At 41.9% G+C, this 16,794-nt stretch overlaps 3 protein-coding genes across 3 annotated transcripts; 1 reads left to right on the top strand and 2 right to left on the bottom strand.

The window, feature by feature from the left end:
• Window positions 1-3,948: 3,948 nt before the first annotated feature.
• LOC6040469 (probable DNA helicase MCM9) lies at window positions 3,949-6,962 on the bottom strand. Its single transcript, XM_001849807.2, has 3 exons — window positions 6,758-6,962; window positions 5,128-6,695; window positions 3,949-5,072 (listed from the first exon to the last, which is right to left on the bottom strand). Exons 1-3 carry the CDS (start codon window positions 6,859-6,861, stop codon window positions 3,964-3,966), a joined length of 2,781 nt encoding a protein of 926 aa, XP_001849859.2. The 5' UTR covers window positions 6,862-6,962; the 3' UTR covers window positions 3,949-3,963.
• Window positions 6,963-7,087: 125 nt separating this feature from the next.
• On the top strand, window positions 7,088-11,859 carry LOC6040468 (DET1 homolog). Its single transcript, XM_001849806.2, has 2 exons — window positions 7,088-7,606; window positions 10,547-11,859. The coding sequence occupies exons 1-2, from the start codon at window positions 7,199-7,201 to the stop codon at window positions 11,840-11,842; spliced, it is 1,704 nt and encodes a 567-aa protein (XP_001849858.1). The 5' UTR covers window positions 7,088-7,198; the 3' UTR covers window positions 11,843-11,859.
• Window positions 11,860-12,166: 307 nt separating this feature from the next.
• Window positions 12,167-15,483, bottom strand: LOC119769390. Its single transcript, XM_038261512.1, has 2 exons — window positions 13,614-15,483; window positions 12,167-12,448 (listed from the first exon to the last, which is right to left on the bottom strand). The coding sequence occupies exons 1-2, from the start codon at window positions 15,295-15,297 to the stop codon at window positions 12,321-12,323; spliced, it is 1,812 nt and encodes a 603-aa protein (XP_038117440.1). The 5' UTR covers window positions 15,298-15,483; the 3' UTR covers window positions 12,167-12,320.
• Window positions 15,484-16,794: the final 1,311 nt, after the last annotated feature.

The raw sequence follows: 16,794 nt of genomic DNA, 5'->3' as shown, positions 1-16,794 counted from the left end.
TGTTAGCGACGAAATATTTGAAATTAGAATTTTCTAAATGATTTTGCATTTCTCGCGAAATAATAATGACGGAAATGTACAGTGAGTCAAATATTTGTCCGTACCCCCCCGTACGGGAAATGTTTGTGATATAAAAGTACATAAAATTCGACTAAAGTGCCATGTTTTATACATCAATCGACGCGGCAGAATGTCCTCTTTAAGACACTGTCATTGGATTTGCAAAAAACTTTTTCTTGAAAAATACAAAAATTGTTTACTGAAAAAAGTCAAAAAAGAGGTCAAATAATTGTCCGTACCCTAGTAAAAGTACAAAATCTGATCGATTTAAGTGAATTCATTTATGAAATGTTGTTTCAGTGTCAAATACTAGTACCTTTAGCCAGTTTGTGACAACTTTGAACTTCTGATAAGTTTGTTTAGTTAATTTATATTAAAATTGGATTAAATTTAGTTTTTAAAGTAAAACTTGTCAAAACATTAGTTTATAAACAACTATTTTTATAAAATTGCTATTTTGTGTTGTAAGAGTCTCTATTGAACAAGTTTCAACAATATTTGTTCAAAATATACATTGATTTCATCTTTTTATTGACATTTTCGACCAAAAAACTGTTTCGGAACAATACCGTTAAACAATCCGGATTGTCCCGGAACCGGTTCAACCCTCGGAGAAATTTTGTGGTGATCAGATAGAGGACAAAAACCCACCTCTTGCAATTTGAAGCATCCAATTTCGTCCACTACAGCCCGATTACGATTCCCTAGTCTGAAATTTGAAATTTTCAAATTCCCCAAGCAAAACATTCTGACCCAGAACGGTACAGAAATTCTCAGCACGGAAAGTGAAAATTTCAAATTTCAGACTAGGGACTCGTAATCGGGCTGAAGTGGACAAAATTGGATGCTTCAAATTGCATGAGAGAGTTTTTTTGTCCTCTATCTGACCACCACAAAATTTCCCTCCGAGGGGTTGAACCGGTTCCGGGACAATCCGGATTGTTTAACGGTATTGTTCCGAAACAGTTTTTTTGGTCGAAAAATGTCAATAAAAAAGATGAAATCAATGTATATTTTGAACAAATATTGTTGAAACTTGTTCAATAGAGACTCTTACAACACAAAATAGCAATTTTATAAAAATAGTTGTTTATAAACTAATGTTTTGATAAGTTTTACTTTAAAAACTAAATTTAATCCAATTTTTAATATAAATTAACTAAACAAACTTATCAGAAGTTCAAAGTTGTCACAAACTGGCTAAAGGTACTAGTATTTGACACTGAAACAACATTTCATAAATGAATTCACTTAAATCGATCAGATTTTGTACTTTTACTAGGGGGTACGGACCTCTTTTTTTAACTTTTTTCAGTAAACAATTTTTGTATTTTTCAAGAAAAAGTTTTTTGCAAATCCAATGACAATGTCTTAAAGAGGACATTTTGCCGCGTCGATTGATGTATAAAACATGGCACTTTAGTCGAATTTTATGTACTTTTATATCACAAACATTTCCCGTACGGGGGGGTACGGACAAATATTTGACTCACTGTAGATATCTCGGATTAGTTTTCAAAAGGACGCAAGAGCCATTGGTAAACAAAGCCCTTTTTGCATCGGTGTTCAACCTTCTTACGATAAACCAACTTTAAAGATATTTAAAATCGTTCATCTACAGATCCTTTAAGTGCCGTAAATTTTCCACGGGTTTCAGATCTGCAATTAAAAAAAAAAAGTGTCCACGTGGTGTATAGATGGTCCCATATATTATTTAAAAAAATGGCAAAATAAAAAAAAAACTAAAAATATCAACATCTTTTATTAGTTCAGGATATTAGAAAATTGAAAACGACAACACAAAAAATTTTGGTTTAAAAAAGCAGTAAAATGTATGTAGAACTAAAAAAAAACATATTTTTAAAATGTTTAATGATTCTTTCAAAACAAATGGACATGGAAAAAAATAAGTTTTAAAATTAAGAAAATTTAAGAAATTTAACAAATTCAAAAAACAAAAACGAAACAATCTCAAAAAAGATAAAATAAAATGAAAATAAAATTAAAAAGTTTAAAGATTGGAAAAAATGAGAAAATTTTAAAAAATAAACTGCCGTTCTACGCATAATTGTCCCATGTCAGTTTTTGACGATTTTGACTATATGTCATTTTTAAGTTTAGTCTGATGTGTACTTTAAGAAAAACACATAAAATCTGGTACTTTGTTCGCAAACTCATCAAAAACAACACCAAGTCTGTTTTTCCCATCGTTGAACTTCTACGCATAATTGTCCCACCAAGTATTTTCTTACACGGAATCATTAGTTTTACTAATCATTATGCCTTGTTTACCTGTTGTATAGCAAGATAATCACAAATAAGGGTGATAAACTGCTAACTGGGGCGATTAGGGACACATAGGGCGAATAGGAACCCACGGGACAATTATGCGTAGAAACACAGAAATCGGTCGAAAATTTCAATCGCGTTTTTCTCAGTTGCACTTTTTTGAACATGGGACAATTATGCGTAGAACGGCAGTAAAGGCGATGAAAATTTTACTATTTTGTTTAATTTGAAATTTACAAAGAAATATTTAACTAAGAAATTGTAAAATTCTGTAATTCAGATTTTTTTTTTAATTCTAGATAAATTTTTTTAAAAGGTCCTATCTGCATAGGAAACCCATGACCGATAGGTTGTTTTGAAATTTTAATCCAGATTTTTTTTTTTAATTGAATGGTCCCTTATATGATTGAAAAGAGGTAGAGGTTAAAAAAACTAAAAATATCAAAACCCTTTTTGAAAATTTATTATTGAATAATTAGAAAATTTAAAAAATAACAGCAAAAAAATAGGTTTCAAAAAAAATATGAATATGTGATCTTAAAATTTGGATTTAATTTGGAAATTTACAAAGAAAAATTTAACTTAGAAATTTTAAAATTCCATAATTCAAAATTTAAAAAAAAATATATTTTAATTTATGAATTAGAGTTTTTAACATGTTTAATTTGCTGAATTAAACGTATTTTTAATTTTTTATGCTCAAATCTGGAGGTTTTTTTGAAAAGGTCCAATAAACCAAATTTCCAGTTTTTTGCTTTTTAGGTGTTTTTGAAACCGCCTTGAGTCAGGGGTATTAAAAAACACCCAAAAAACAAAAACTGAAAATTTGGTTTATTGGACCTGTTCAAAAAAAACCTCCAGAAATGTCGAATTCTGAATGCTGTCCAGACTCGAATATTCGAAGCCTCGATTATCCGAAGTATTTCGAGGCTTTCAGACAATCGAGTCTAGATTGTAATTATATTTTTGTATGAGTTTAAAATATGAAAAAATATACATAAAAAATCTAAATTCAATTCTGCAGTTTAAATTAAAAAAAAAATAAGAGTCATGGATTTTATATGCAGAGGAGACCTGTTGAAAATTTAATATAGAAATAAAAATAACTATTAACTGAAATTTCCATTTAAACGTGCAAAATCGATTGTAAACTATTCAAAATGCATTGTTCAATATTTTTTTATTCAAATATTTTTAATTAAATAAAGATTCTTTAATTTAATTGAATTGAGTAAGTCCACGGAGTGGTTGAAGAACTAAAAGTTTAAGAATATTTGCAAATTTTCTAATAGTAGCATAACTGTCATGATGTATAAAGCGTTTTGTGATACTTTTCGTATTTTTTTAAATCAGGTTTGATATTTGTTTTTTTTTACTGGAAAATAATATTATGTACTACCTAGTTTTTGGAATTTCATGTTTTAACCATGTTTTTACTTTTTAGGCTGTAATGTTTTTTCGTCGAACACAAAATCGTTCCAAAAAGATCAAAATTTTTCACATAAAACAGCACTTTTATTTAATAAAAATGGACTTAAAAAAAATACGAAATTAAAGATTTAAGGCAAATTTTGAAGAATAAAATTATGTTTATTTATGTACCATCCAACCAATTCAGTCTTTATTCGACGCACTCAAAATATCGTCAATGTTTGCGAAAAAGGCCAACGCATCGTCCATATCGTCTTCGGTTCCACCAACCGGACAAACCGGCGTTTGCGCCGGAGCGGGTATCGCCTCTCGTGGAACCTCTCTGACCTGCTGCGGAGCAGCGTTCACCGCACCACCCAACTCGTCATCGTCGTCGTCCGCCAGCAGACTTGCAATGTCGTCAAAGGCCGGCTGTTCGTCCACAACAGGCTTGCTCGGCTTTGGCTTTCTCTTCGGCAAAGTCACCTTGAACCGGGACACGTTGTCATCGTCTTGGATTGGTGGTGGCGGTGGGTCTTCGGCCGGTGCTGTTTCCTCCTCGTCCGACAGGAAGCTGCTGATGTCGAGCAGCGCGTGGAACGACTCCCCACGTTGTGTCTTGCGACCCGGCGTCGTCGTGTTTTCCGTTCCGCTGGAAGCGAAGCTTTCCCGTAGGCCACCCATGATCGAGTTAAGCTGCTCCTCACTGTCGATGGCGTCCTGCGGAACGGGTTGCCGTTCCGGTTCGGACTTTTTCACCTTTTTGGCGGCGTTCCGTTTTTTGTACTGCGTGAAGGAGTACTTGGAGTAGAGGTCGTCGATGGCGGATTTTGGTGCTGGCGCTTGTGGGGGTTCCTCGCGGGCGCTTTCCTCCAGCTTGGCCAGAACATCTTGGTCGAACTGAGCCATTCGCTGGGAGGACAGTGTTTCCCACTTGCTGGGCGTTTGCTTACGACTTTTTTCCGCGAGTTTCGTTCGGAATTGTTCGAGCTTGGTGGGATCGCCCTGCTGGATGTGGATATCTTCGACGGGACGCTCGAGGGGTAATTTTGACAATATTTCCTGGATTTCCTGCGGGCTCGGCCCGAGAGGTAGCTTAGCCCGAATTACGTCGATCGGCTTTATGATTCGTCCCATTTCGTAGGTGCTCTCCATCAATCGGACCACGGTGATGGCATCGACCGCGGTTACTTGGTCTCGGAACAGGAGCCGCGCGTGGGCCTGCGATAGTCGGCGCAAGCTCTCCAATAGCCGAGGGGTTGTTCGATGCTGACTTCGGTTGGGATTCGCTCGACAGGCCAGGTAGTATGCGTCTGTGGGGAATGGATTCAGTAAGATCGGAATGTCAAGGTGAGATTCAAAACTTACTCAAAATGGTTTTCGCCCCTTCGGAGAACTTCGGATCGATCTCCTGAATGGCTTGAAAGTGCCGCTGCAGCGTGTCCAAGTTCCAGCACGTGTCGGGGGAAATCTGTTGGAAGTGGTCCTTCGCTTCGTCGAGCACGGACAGCGACAGGATGTGATCGCAGACGTCCATGTACCACTCGGGGTCGTACTGATCGCGCAGCAGCAGAACCAGATCGAAACGACTGAGCAGTGGTCCTCCTACTCCGAGACTGGCGCTTTCACCCTCGAGATCACTCACGGAAAACGGAATCTTTGGGTTAGTTGCGGCCAGGACGGCGCATCGTGCCCCCAAGGTACATCGTATACCTGCCTTGGCCACGCTGATCGTCTGCTGCTCCATCGCTTCGTGGATAGACGCCTTGTCCGCCTCTCGCATCAAGGTAAACTCGTCGATGCAGCAGATTCCTCCGTCGGCAATGACCAACGCTCCGGCCTCCAGCTGCCATTCGCCGTCCTCTTTGACGGCAGCCGCCGTAAGTCCCGCCGCCGAACATCCCATTCCGGTCGTGAACACGGACCGGCTCGAAACATCGGCCGCAAACCGAAGCAACCTGGACTTGGCCAATCCCGGATCTCCCACCAGCAGCAGATGTGAGTGGCCACGAGTAACCGCCGTATTGCTGAGGTCCCGTTGAGCACAACTGGCCAAAGAAAGTGCGATCGCCAGCTTCACCGGGTACATCCCGTGAATCTCCGGACTAATCGACTGCACCAGTAGATCCCGCGCGGCCAGCTCACCAATCTCATCAACCGTTCCCTGCCACTCGGCCCGTACAAAGCAAAGATGCTCGGCAAAGTCCTTCCCAGTGTTCATCTTGTTGCCTTCCTTGGTCAAGCTGTTCGCATTCAACGTGATCGTCAACTCCGTCTGCTTGCCCACAATACCCGGACCGCAGCGCAACTCAACCGTACCAATAACATTCACCCGATCTCCCGGCTGACAACTGTCGACCAAATCATTCTCCAGCGTAACCTGGATCGAATCCGGATTGTTGCTGTTCCCAGCGACCTCCTGAATCCGAATCTCCTGATAGTTGCGACAATAATCCGGCACCGGTTGATCATTTTTCCGCACTGGAACACCCTTACAGCCAGTCTCCCTAGCATTCGGACACCCCCACGGAACGGTGAACACGTACTTCTCCTGGTACAACGCCTCAACGTCGAACTCATGCTTGCACCGCTTGCACACGTACTCCCGCTTAAACTCTACAAACTTTGGCGCCTGCGTCATCCGAATCACGGTCCCAGACACCTTGACCAACTTCCCCATCTGATCCAGCTTCGGGTACGTAACTCTGTCCTTCTTCGAACCACCATCCCGCTCCAAAGACGACGACGGCATGTTTGTAAAACGCACGTGGCAGTTGTGTTTGAGTTTGAACCCCGGCTCCAGAAACAAGTTAGGTCCCTCAACCAGACTCTTTTGCGCTTGCCACAGCGACCGGTCCCACTTGACCAGCTCGCGCATTGGACACGCCATCAATGCATCGTACAGCGGCGGTTCGCTCCGGGCCAGGTGGGTTAAGCTGTGCGGAAGAGAAGTGTTACCTACAAACTTGTCATAGAATCGCCACGCCATGCTACGAACCTCACACCGACGGACACGTGAAGCAGCTCGTCCGGATTGTTGAGCAGCTCGTTGATTTCCTCATCGTAATGGGTCGTCAGGTAACGCTCCATCCGGGGTTCCATCTTTCCGGTTTCCCGTTGTAAAAGATTATTTCGCGCGCCTTTCACCAACCTCGAACGCGCTCAGAAAGATGACAGTTGGTTTGATCCCGTTTGTTTATCTCGTTTCAGGATAAAACAAATTCAGTGCAAAAAGAGTCACCTTCGATGCTGACTCAAAAATGGGTAGGCATACATCTGACGTGAACAACTCGTTTCGAACTGATTTCAAGCGAGCGTGTAGTTTCTAGTGACAACTCAAAACCTCAAAACAATCTTGTTTACAAACGACATGAAAACAGCTGAGGTGTTAACACTTACAATTTCGCTTCCAGAACCGTAATCTGCTGGCGGTCGACCGATGAACGCTGCTGAAAATGCCTCCGCCGGCGGCGACGCAGAGTTTGTCTGTTCGGAGCGCATCAAGTTCCGCAAGTTTCGCTCCCAGAACATCGTCCACCGGTTGCAGAATCGCGCGCTCGGTTTGCGGTCGCACTCGGTTCGAGAGTTTTACCAGAACATCCTGCCGGGCACGACGGTGGTCAACGTGGAGAAACCTCCGTGCTACTTGCGAAAGTTTAGCCCGGACGGGCGGTATTTGATTGCGTTTTCGTCGGATCAGGCCTCGCTGGAGATTTACCGCTACATGGGCTGTTCGGCGGCCGGCGATCTGTTCCAGGACTGGGGCGACAGCGAGCTGGTCAGCAACGATGGGACGGGCGGGAAGAGCTACCAGATCCGGAGTCAGATTTTCGAGAAGCTATTTAAGGTGAGGAGCCATCGATGACACGACAAGACGATCCGAAATTTGTTCAGTAATACACTCAACCCCCGGTGGTTGGTCACTTTTTCGTTTGACACTTTTTTAGTTTGTACCCCGTTGGTTGGTCAAAGTCAAACTAAAAAGTGACGATCTGTCACTTTTTACACGGCGCTCACGCACACTATCAAAACAAACGTTTGATAGTGTGCGTGAACTCCGTGTAAAAGGGGTGTCAAACTAAAAAGTGACCCCGTTCGTTTGACAACAGTTGGTGTCAAACCATCGGGGTTTGAGTGTATTCTATTAAACTTTCGACAATGCCATTATGGTGTCGACAAATTCTAAAATGTTAATAAAATGAATATAATTGGCAAGTAAAATAAGTCCTTTCCTAACACGGATGTGAACTTCAAGTTTCCAGAGCTGCACAATTTTTTGAAATGGATTCGGCCTTAGTTGAAATTCTAGTTTTTCATAAAAAAATCTAAATAAAAAAAATGAAATAAAATTTGGATTTTTTTGACTTAATTGAATTGTTTGAAATTTTCAAACATTTGATTATGTGAAAGCTCGACCAGGGACAATCTGTAAACCACGTGGACACTTTTTTTTGGAAAATAAAAAATAAATTTGAAACTTTTATTGTCTTAAAAATTAATTTAAAAAAAACAAGGATTTATAATTTTAAAACAAAAAAAAATATTCAAAATATTCAACATAAAAATAATGAAAAAATAAATCTTTAAATTTTGTGAACCCCTTTGAACTAAAAAAAAATTTTTTTGTTTGATTTAAAATTTGATTTAAAAAAATTAAATTTAAATTTAAAAAAATTATTATTACATAAAAATATATTTATTTACATTTGAAATATTTAAAATTTGGAATTCTTGGACATCATTAAATTTAATTATTTGAAACCTCGATCAGGGGCAATCCATAAACCACGTAAACACTGTTTTAGAAAATAAAATAAAAATCAATTTCAAAAATAAAAACAAGAATTTAAACATATGAAAAAAAAAAGTTTAAATATTCAACATAAAATAAAAAAAAAACATCAAAATTTTCAAAAAAAAAATTTCGGTATCTTATATTATTACGTTTTTTGAAGAAAAAAGATCGGTATGTGGCCGAAGCTTCAATTTAAAATTTAGTGTTTTTTAAAATGAAAAAAAAAAAAAGCAAAAATATAAAAACCTCAATATTAAAAAAAAATAAAAAACCGCAAACTACAAAAAATTTAAAATTAAATTCAGAAAACGCAAATTTCAATATTCAAAAACTGAAATCATTTGTTTTTTTTTTTTTAATTTATTTGTTTCAAAGATTTCACAAAATGTCTAAAATGTCTGGCCTATTTTGTAAATTCTAAAAGCGTTAAAAATACCTATTTTTTCCTTTTTTAGTGTTTTTGAAACCGCCTTGAGTCAGGGGTATTCAAAAACACCTATAAAAACTAAAAAATAAAAATGTTGTTTATTGGACCATTACAAAAATAAACCCCAAAACTCTATTTTCTGGTTATTGATTTTTTTATATTTAAACTTTAATTAAAAAATGATCTGTAAATTTTGTTGTATTTTGCAAAAAAAATATCCACGTGGTTTACGGATGGCCCTTTGTTAAGCTTTCGTTAATAATTTTTTATTAATTTCAAAGATGTCATAAAAAATATCATTTTCAAAATTTCGAAAAAAAAATCAGCATTACAGCATTTAAAAATTAAAAAAATATATTTTTTTGATCTTTTAAAATTTTTAAAGTTAAAAAAATGTGTCCGGGGCTTGAATTTAAAATTTATTATTTTTTAATCCAAAAACTTTAAAATATCAAAAGTAAAATAAAATAAAAATATTAAAAATGTCAAAATCATCAAAATAGTAGTTTATGCAACAAGTTGCAAAAAGAGGATTTTTTCAGCACGAGTCGTACATTTATCCAACGAGGTTCACCGAGTTGGATAAATACGAAGAGTGCTGAAAAAATCAAGTTTTGCAACGAGTTCCATACAACATTTTTTGCAATTCCAAAAAACACACACTGAGTGAAATTTTATGTCAAATTTTCATGTATTTTGTCAATAAATCGTTTAAATCAAAAAAATGTTGAAAAGTGTTACTTTTCGAAACAAGTGCTGAAAAGTTCAACTTTCCCGCCCGTGTGGATCAATCGGACCGCGCACTGGACTCACTATCTAGAGGTCGACGGTTCGAATCCCGCGGCGGGCGCTCTAAAATTCTTTGTGTAAATATGGGTATTCGGCGCCGTCGCTCCGTGCCATACTTTCATACACTTAGGAGCCCAGGGCGGCGAAGTCCTTGTAGATAAAAGGAAGACACTAGTGGTTGGTACTAGCAATGGTGGCCGACAGCTATAAAAAGTCAACTTCGTTTTTTGAGTGCTGAAAAGTAGAACTTTTCAGCATTTATTTTGAAAAGTGTTACTATTCGATTATGTTATTTTTTGTACAGAAAAGTAGGCTATTTCGTCGTTCAAGAATGACAGGAAAAGTAAGTAGTTTCACGACGGAATTGCAAAAATTAAATTTCAGTATTCTTATGAAAATTCAAACATTGAACAATGTGGTTTTATTTAATTCAAAGTTTTTAAAAGTGAAACAAAATTTCAAAAATTTCTGCCGCTGTAATCTTAGTAACGATCGTTAGTAGTAATTTGTCAATGGTAGATCGAGAAATAACGATCGATTGATCTCAACCAATTACGACTTACCGTTGACAAATTGTGATATTTCGAGATACTACGATCTAGTGCAATAACCACCTCGATAGTCCTTGTATGATCTAAAATAGATGTACTGAAAACGATCGATTGCAATAACTTGCAAATCTTGCGAGCTTAAAAGTTGAGTAATTTAAGAGCCTTAAAATTAAAAAAAAATCGCTGAAATTGAAGCTTCACCAACCTTTTTTTGCCCAATTCCAGCTCAAGCACGTCGTCAACATGGACAACAACGAAAAGCAGCTGAACCGGGAGTGCAGCCTGTTCACGAACGACTGTCGCTTCGTGATCGTCGGTTCGGCGCTGTTCATCCCGGAGGAGAACCGGCCCCACTTTTACGAGCTGTACACGAACAACGAGGCGATCAAACCGACGGCGAGCTGCCCGCTGGAGGATTACACGCTGTACATTATCGACCTGCACAACGGGCGCATTTCCGACTCGAAAGACTTTAAGGTGGACAAAATAGTGCTGTCGCACAATCAGGGCCTGTACTTGTTTAATGAGACGTTGGCGATTCTGTCGATTCAGCACCAGAACATTCACATCTACTCGATTGCCGAGGGGACGTTCATTTTGGAGCGGATGATTGGGCGGTTTTGCTGTCCGGATGAGGGGTTCCTGTACAGTTTGGGGACGATGGGTGGTCGGGCGGGGATCAATTCGAATCTGCGGGCGTTCCGGGAACCGACGATAAACAGTTTGAAGCATCGGATGTTGGTATTTTTGTTCCGGCAGGCTCAGCAGGTGGTTGAGAGTGGAGAGGATAGGCTGGCGTTGCGCAAGTTTTATCGGCGTTTTGACGAGTACCGGAATCTGCGGATGTGGAAGATGCAGCTGCTGGACGATGACCACATTTTTATTCGATACGCCAGTGAAGACGTCGTGACGTTGAAAACGATGGAACCGAACAACCACAGCTCGAGTTTATTTGTAGTGTACAACATTTGGAAGAACAAGATCATCGCGATTTATGGGAACCAGTCGGCTGAGCTGCTCTATTTGTACGAAAACTTTTGCGACAGCTTCCGGAACGCAAATCTGGCCATGCAGTCGCAGTACACGTGCTCGCCAAGCAACAACATCTACAGCAATCTGATCCACCAGCGGTTCAAACAAACCATGATCGGTGCCCGCGGCGGTGGCGTTCAAGAGGCCACCAAGCGAATCCTGGCCCAGCTGCCAATCAGTGCCCAATCGTACAGCAGTTCACCGTTTCTCGATCTCAGTCTGTACAGCTACGACGACAAGTTCGTGTCGGTGCTGGAACGGCCAAAGGCTTGCGCCGAGTTCCCGATTCGATTCTTTGCACGCGACTCGGGACTGCTCAAGTTCCGGATCTACGCCGGCGTCCAGAACCAGCAGGCCAACTCGGGCCGACGGCTCGTTGCGTTCACCTTCCACCCGACGGAACCGTTCGCCATCAGCGTGCAGCGCATCAACACCGAGTACATTGCCAACTTTCACATTCGACACGCGGAAACCCAGATGAACCGGTAGCAATAAAGATAGCGTTTTTTTTTTTTAACACTTGAAACGATCGAACGCTTTTCTTTATTCATTGTGCCTCTACAATCCATCCGACGCGATTTGATCGCAAGCGCGCGCGTCTTTTCAATTCAACAGATGACTATCGCTTTCGACGGCGGGACTAATAAAACTAACTAAAACATTTGAACGAATTGAGGCTGACTTCACTTCTCTAGCTGCGGATTATCAGATCATTTCTATATAAAATCGACTCTGCGCAATCACAGAAAAAAGTAACGATTTTCGAACGTTAATTTCTCACAACTCGAATGCTGCAATGAAAATTTCGACAGCTCTTTTTAAATAAAAATCCTGAATAATATCTCGCGATGGGTAAAACTTAACAATCTCCTTTCGAAAGCCCCGATTCATCGACTCGGGGTCAACTCGAACTCAAACCCCGATAAAAATCGGTTCTAAACAAGATGATGTGAAGAAGAACAATTATTCAATAGTAACGCTCCCTTTCGGTGCTGTAGTAACGATTGTTGTTGGACGGTCCCGGGGCGGCGTTCGTCGTACGTGGCCGCTTCATGTAGTCGTTGTTGTTGCGGACCAGCTCCTGGATGGCGTCGTCTGGAACGGGAAACAGGGGGAGTCGTGTTACAATTTGGTGAGCCGAGTCATTTTGATTAAGTTGCAGGCGATCGTAGTATTGCGACCTAACCGATGGTTTTTTGCATTAAGCAATTTTTTAAATTTTACATTAAGTTTGGTATCCTTTTTTTTTTTTTTTTGAAGAAGAAGAAGACATCGAAAAGCAGCGACAACACCTAATCGAAAACCGGAAAATTCAAAACCAATGGCAATGAAGGTGAAGGAACTAATGCCGGACTAAATCAAGTTGAAGGAAACAGCAGTAAAAACGTCGTTGCACACCTTTGACTAGCGAAGCAACCCATGAAATTCATGAAATCCAAGCAACCATTGAAACGGTTTATCACTTTTCACCATTCCTTAACTGTCATTAGATCAAGACGAAAGCACATAAGTTTAGCTTGCTATGATATACAACACAAATAAAAAGAAAGCCATCGCCCGTTTAGACAGGGTACAAAAGATGGTTTAAGGTATTGACTCGCCTACGAAGTTCTGTCGTCGAGTGGAGGTGTTCCAGCTCGAGTTACGAATTTTCGAGTTCTCCTTTTCATATGAAATCATCTCGGAATTTGGAACCTGCATTCACGTTACGGAAGGGGAGAAACTTTTTTTTATTAGAACACAGATATTATCAGGATGTTACCGGTGAGGAGGGTGCGGGCGGATGTACCTATCACCTCAAATATAAACGCTATTTGCTTTTTTATGTCATTCCTGAGTGTCTCTTGTTTGACCTCATAAAACAGTCCGTAGCAAACCGTTTAAGAAAACTTGTGCCATTCGATGGCCAAATGAACGTTCAGATGACAAGTTCTTAAAGATCCACACCTCTGAAGGGTAAAAAGGAAGAGATAGATCATGATGAACAACTTTAGATACTTGAACAGCACGTCCGGAGATGGGAAGGGGTGCTTCTTCTTCAGGCGTTAAATTGTTGTATGTATTGCTACCCCGTATAGAGCCACAAAACAAAGTTCTTCATCAAAACACCAACCAAATGGACACCAGGCACACCCCCTGGCTTGATTCCTTAGACCGATTAGGCTCAAAATTGACACAGATGCTTTGTTTTGTCTAAGGAACCGAGGCCGTATGTGCAATATTACGATCGCTTGGAATAGTAAGGCTGAACTGAACTCACTTGGATACTGCACGTAAACCTCGTCGTGCGTGATTCGGTAGTACGAATCGCGGTAGATGTTGGGAACCGACGTGGCAAGCGAATCCAGCCGCTTCTGCAGCTGCGTCTGGTGTGGGTAGCCCTCGAGGTGGTAGTGCAGATAGCCGACGTTGATGCCGTAGTAGCCGCAAACCTTGCAGTTCAGTCTGGATGGCAGCCGGTCACCGTCTACGCGAATGGCGTAGATTACGGTGCCGTTGTACAGGTGGCGGTCGGAAAACAGCGACACGGCATCGTCCGTCCGGATCGTCATGAACGCGTAATATTCGGCAGTGTTGTGCCGATTGTCCAGCGTGTAAAGGTGCAGATCTTGCACGAGACCAAATTCGCTAAAGTATGTGGTCGTTTCTTGGATGGCCGGAGCGGTAGTGTTGAAGCCCACGAGCAGCACGTTCAGGGTTCGGTAGTAATCGTCGTAAACTGGGGATGTAACTTCCGGCTGGTGGTAGTATTGCTGATGGTTCGTATTGTACCGGCGACGTTTCTCGTAACGCTCTGGCTCATGTCTTTCCTGTTCCGGTTCATAGCGACGTTTGTTGGCCTGGCCAGCCGTTGATGATGGGCCCGGTTTGCCACCCCACTTGCGTTTCGTCAACAGCGCCGTAGTTCGGCCTTTCTCGTCCTCAATCTTCAGGATTTTTGCATTACGTTCCGTCTGGTGGCCACGCGTCTGGAGCGTTATCTTCAACGGCGTCTTTTCCGATACATCTTCCGGTTGAGCTCGCCGTTGCTGCTGGTACCGGTTCAGCATGTTCTTGCTCTTCGGCGCCACTTGCGGTTTGATCATCACAGAGCTCTTTTCCCGCTGAAAGCCACTGGAATCGTTGTCACGGTCGCGTTTGGTCCGGCTGAAGCGTTGTTCCGCCCTAACCACGTCCGAGGTGGAGGAAACGCTTGGTCCCAACTTGGCCTTCACACCGGTTACGACGGGCGCCACCGGTTCGGCTTTTGGCTGAACCTTCGGTGTCTGATGTTGGGGCGGACCCGGCGGAGGAGGTGGTGGATTCAGCATCGACTGGGAATCGTGCACCGAAATCACCTCAATTGTTTTCTCCTGCAGAATCACGTCCGACGTCGAGGACACGTACCCTCCCGGCAACGGCTTGTTCGGCGTACTCTGCGCACCATGAACCAACACCTTGTCCATCTCAAAGTTCAACGCCGTTCGCCCCAAAAAGGTCGAATCATTGTGCGTTTGCAACTGCTGCGTCTGCTGCAGATTGACTGCCGCCGGTTGTTCCTTAAACTCCAGCGCCGGAAGCGTCCCACTCCCATCATCATTAGCCTCGGCCATCTCCATAAACGCGTTCACGTCATCCTTATCGTTGTAGTAGTACGCCACGAAGCGTGTATTGTTCATGTCCAGCCCCGGCGGGAACCGGAAGAACCCATTATGGTACCGGATGTACCGAGTCTCGACCTCATTGATGGCGTTGACAAATTTGTACTTGATCCCGAAGCAGGTCGCAAAGTAACCGCGCAGACTCACCAAACTAAGCGTCTTATCCGTCTCGAGCAGAATCCAGTAGCCGACGTTGGAAAATTCCGATTCCGCCACGTAAACATAGTAATATTCCGGCCGGTTCGTCATGCAAGTTGGGGCGGCAACCGGCTGCTGCTGTTCGTAGCCGCGCACTCCGGCCATTTCGGTTCTCAATACTCACTATTATGCAACGGGGGGGTACGTGTGTTCAGAGTCGAATCGCGGATATGAAGCGGTTCCGGGTCCCGGATTTTCACCGGCGTTGGCCAAAAAACCTCGCTTTTTCACCTCCACGACAAACCACGAGCGCACGAGCATGAAAGAACTTTGACAGCAATGCACACTTGATGGAAATTGAGTTTGAAAAGAATGTTTCTACACGTATATTCAAAATAAATTACTTTTGGGTAAAATTAGTGAAACCAAATTTTGGGTAGGTTACACCGGTTACACCATGCAACAATGGATTACCGGACGGGCCAAAATTTCTCATAGATGGCGCTGTTCGTTTGGTGGTAAGAAATTCAAATTTGTTCTGAGAAATTTGCTTTTTTGTAAATATCTCAAAAACTACGTATCGCAGCCAGACAAAATTTGACCTGGTGATTCAAAAAAATATTACCTTTGATCAGGTCAAATTTTATGTATGAGCGTTGCTCAATTTGGGAAATATCGAATTTAAACGGATTTTCCCCATACAAATTTTCAATCGCTTACCACCAGCGTGACAGCGGCCGCCATAATCATTTTTCTCTTTCTCTTCCCTTCTTGAAAGCTAGATCTGTCAAACAAACTGTCAAGCATTGTTATTGTTTACATGTTTTTGAAAGCCGCGAAATTATTTGTCTTGGGCAGTGTGATCCGTTTTCTGCCGGAAGTTCCGGCCCGGAACCGTTTTTCCTGCAGCGAAAGTGGCCACCGGAGTAGCGAATTAATCGGTTACGAATCACCACGGCAGCTGTTGGGAAGATTCCGATGAATAATGTGAGTGAGGGTTTTGTACGAAGTGCGAAGGAATCGTTTGTGGACCAGTTGAACGGTGAAGTGGCGAAAGTGGACTCGGAGAAAAGTGGATTGTTAATCCAGAAGAGAAAGCAGCTTCCGATCCATTGTTGACGCTAGTGGCGCAACTTATTCCTGGTGGAAATGTTCCCGGATTTGGAAATTTGGTCAGGAGATGACCAGTCGGATGTTTCTGCTGCGTCCACCCCGAGAAAAAGGGATGATAACAGGAGCTTCATCTAGGAACGGTACTTTTCGCGGCTCACATTGTTTAATGTTGACTTTTTTAATTCCAGGCAAATTAATATAAGTCGCTTACTGACCGTTGGCAACCGCAGGCGCAGGGCGAATTCTGCACTCCGTTGAACTTGAACATATCTTCGGCGATCCAGGAGTTCGAACCGAAGATCAACATCAAGAGCATGGACGTGGGCAGTCAGCTGAAGTCGTGCAGCGACATTGACATCGATGAACCGGCGGTGGGGGAAGTGGAAATCTGCGGGCAACATTTTCAAGGACACGCTATGGAAGAAGGAGAAGGAACTGTGCGAACAATGGCAGCATGGACGCTCGACCATTGATCTTGACGAGACAGACAAATCGGCCTCGGTGATAACGGCCCACTGGACATCGGTTCGCGACACGGTCCGAAAGATC

Source organism: Culex quinquefasciatus, chromosome 3, assembly GCF_015732765.1.
Source record: "Culex quinquefasciatus strain JHB chromosome 3, VPISU_Cqui_1.0_pri_paternal, whole genome shotgun sequence".
NCBI lineage: Eukaryota > Metazoa > Arthropoda > Insecta > Diptera > Culicidae > Culex > Culex quinquefasciatus.
The sequence above is the reverse complement of the archived record's forward strand: the minus strand, read 5'-3'. Positions and strand labels throughout refer to the sequence as shown.